The 2,700-nt window shown below is 66.6% G+C and overlaps 1 protein-coding gene across 1 annotated transcript in view; it reads left to right on the plus strand.

The window, feature by feature from the left end:
• Positions 1-2,700, plus strand: part of HMG20B (high mobility group 20B) — a 5,647-nt gene that overhangs the window by 881 nt on the left and 2,066 nt on the right. Inside the window, exons 2-7 of the mRNA XM_008582893.1 lie at positions 54-219; positions 311-419; positions 1,011-1,214; positions 1,617-1,737; positions 2,061-2,107; positions 2,317-2,389. Coding sequence (XP_008581115.1) covers positions 54-219; positions 311-419; positions 1,011-1,214; positions 1,617-1,737; positions 2,061-2,107; positions 2,317-2,389 — 720 coding nt within the window. The remainder of the gene's footprint in view (positions 1-53; positions 220-310; positions 420-1,010; positions 1,215-1,616; positions 1,738-2,060; positions 2,108-2,316; positions 2,390-2,700) is intronic.

The raw sequence follows: 2,700 nt of genomic DNA on the forward strand, positions 1-2,700 counted from the left end.
GGGCTGCGGCCCCAGCCCCTCCCCTCCTGAGACTCTGGACACCCACCCCCCAGGGTCTGGACTCCCCCGCCTGGCCCAGGGCTCCCCAGGTTTCTCCCGCACCCCGTTCCGCGACCTCTCTCCGGGGCTGCGGTTCCTCCCTGGGGCCCCCCTGTGTCCCCTAGTGTTTCTGACCCCCTCAGACCCCGCCTCCCCGGACTCGTGCCTGTCCTCCGCCCGGTTTGTCGGTGTCTCTAAAAGCTTAGGAGTGGGGGTGGTGGGTTAGGGGACACTCTCGGGGCGGGGTGACCCTTGTCTCCCGTGGCTCCAGGCCGGCGGGCGGCAAGGCTCCGGGCCAGCATGGGGGCTTCGTGGTGGCTGTCAAGCAGGAGCGCGGCGACGGTCCGCGGGCCGGCGAGAAGGGGTCCCACGAGGAGGAGGTGAGAGTTCCCGCACTGTGGTGGGGGAGGCCTCGGGGTCCAGACGCCAGGCGTGAAACCCCGCCCCAGGTTAGGTTTGAATTTGCTGTGGCCCCGCCCCTAGCCCAGCTCTGCCTCCCGAGACAGACCCCGCCCCGTGCGAGAGGCCACGCCCCCAACAGGCCCACTGCCACTTAAAGTTCAGGGCCCGCCCACCGTCCAATGCTAGCTCTGCCCACGCTGGAGGCTCCGCCCACTGCCTCGTGCTCACCTCCCTGAGGGCGGCACTTTCCCATCCTCTGGGATCTTCTTCCTGGAAGAAGCAACGCCCACACCCGGAGGCCACGCCCACAAGACAAGTTACCCCCTTTCCCGGGCGCCACCCCTGCCCCCAGTACCTCAGATCTCATCCCAGGACAGGGACCACCCCCCCCTGGCTCCCCAGGGTCCTAGCCCCTGACCAGGCGGTACCTCCAGTCCTTTCAGGTCCTGCCTCCCGGCTAAGTCCCGCCCACCGCCCAGCCCCGCCCACTCGCCCAGGTCCCGCCCCTTCCCTCTGAGCCCCGCCCTAGCTCTCCAGGCCCCTCCCAACGACGCAGCCCGGTTCTGCAGCCGGTGAAGAAGCGAGGTTGGCCCAAGGGCAAGAAGCGGAAGAAGATTCTGCCGAATGGGCCCAAGGCACCGGTCACGGGCTATGTGCGCTTCCTGAACGAGCGGCGCGAGCAGATCCGCACGCGCCACCCGGACCTGCCCTTTCCCGAGATCACCAAGATGCTGGGCGCCGAATGGAGCAAGCTGCAACCGGCGGAGAAGCAGGTGGGGACGGCAGGGCTCCCCACCCACCTGGACACCCCCCAGCAGCCACATCCCCCAATGGACGGTGTGGAGGGTTCACCCGAAGAAATGAACACCCATGACACTACCCCCCAGCTTTTACGGGGGAGGAGGAAGCTTAGCAGGAGGCGACAATCTAGAACGTCATGGCCAGTGAGAGGGTGTCTGAAGAAGTAGAGGTGGGGACCGGAGGTGCTTCAGGCATCAGGGAGTAGTTGGTAAAGGCGGGAGTTGGAGCTCGGAGGTGCCCTGAGCAGCAGGCCGAGGAGTGGGGTTTGGGGAAGCCTCAGCGCAGGGGCAGGGCGCAGCGACAGCTGAGCGATGCAGACCAGGTCCTGCCTCTGGGCCGGGCCGGGCCGAGCCTTCGGGTGCTGCCCCCGCCAGCGGTACCTGGACGAAGCCGAGAGGGAGAAGCAGCAGTACATGAAGGAGCTGCGGGCGTACCAGCAGTCGGAAGCCTACAAGATGTGCACGGAGAAGATCCAGGAAAAGAAGATTAAGAAAGGTGGGCAGGGCCCCAGCGCCCCCCAGCAGTCAGGGGTCTGCTCTGTGGGGTGCTGATCCCACCCCCTCCATGAGGCTCACAGACCTGTGGGGGACGAGAGACACATGACCAGACAGCTATGAGTGAACAGGATTCACTCGGTGCTGAGATGGGGGGACACACGGACACTGGGGGTGCAGGTGGGGAGCCTGACCCCGGATGAGTAGCGCTGGCCAAGCGGGAGGGGAAGGAGGGTGCAGCAGGCAGGGGAATGGCACGTGCTAAGCGGCGGGTCAGTGCGGGCCTGGGAGGCTGACCCTGTCCTTCTCTCTCCCGCCGACCAGAGGACTCAGGCTCCGGGCTCATGAATACCCTCTTGAATGGACACAAGGTAAGCGCCCTCGTCCTAGAAAGGCATCTGGGGGAGAAAGGTCTGGAAGTTTCTAGACCCCTGAGTGAGCCAGAACCAACGCTCAAGGGAGGAAGCGTTCGCGCCTCGTCCGGATGTGTGCAAGCAGGAGACCCTCCTAGGCTCCGGGGACATGCAGAAGGGGTGTGGCTGCCCCCCCAAAACACTGCCACCTTGTCGCTTCGTCCCAGGGTGGGGACTGCGACGGCTTCTCCACCTTCGATGTTCCCATCTTCACTGAAGAGTTCTTGGACCAAAACAAAGGTGAGCGTTAACTGGGGTCCAGGTGCGGACTCTGGAGGCAGGTGGTGGACGAGAGGGGGGCCAAGAGGACGCCAAGGCGGGAGGCAGGGGCGGGGGATTTACCTGTGAAAGCCGAGGCGCCTTCCCCGGCCCTGGGAGCTGGTGCGGGCGGGAGGCCGAGGGAGCAGTGACCGCAGTCCTGGCGGGGGGCGCGGCTCGGGCGGAGGCCCGGCTGCTGCGGGGAGGAGGGACGCGCAGGCTCCGAGCCGGCTCCCCCGCTGCAGCGCGGGAGGCGGAGCTGCGGCGCCTGCGGAAGATGAACGTGGCCTTCG

The sequence above is a fragment of the Galeopterus variegatus genome, unplaced genomic scaffold (genome assembly GCF_000696425.1).
Source record: "Galeopterus variegatus unplaced genomic scaffold, G_variegatus-3.0.2 Scaffold2754, whole genome shotgun sequence".
Taxonomy (NCBI): Eukaryota; Metazoa; Chordata; class Mammalia; order Dermoptera; family Cynocephalidae; genus Galeopterus; species Galeopterus variegatus.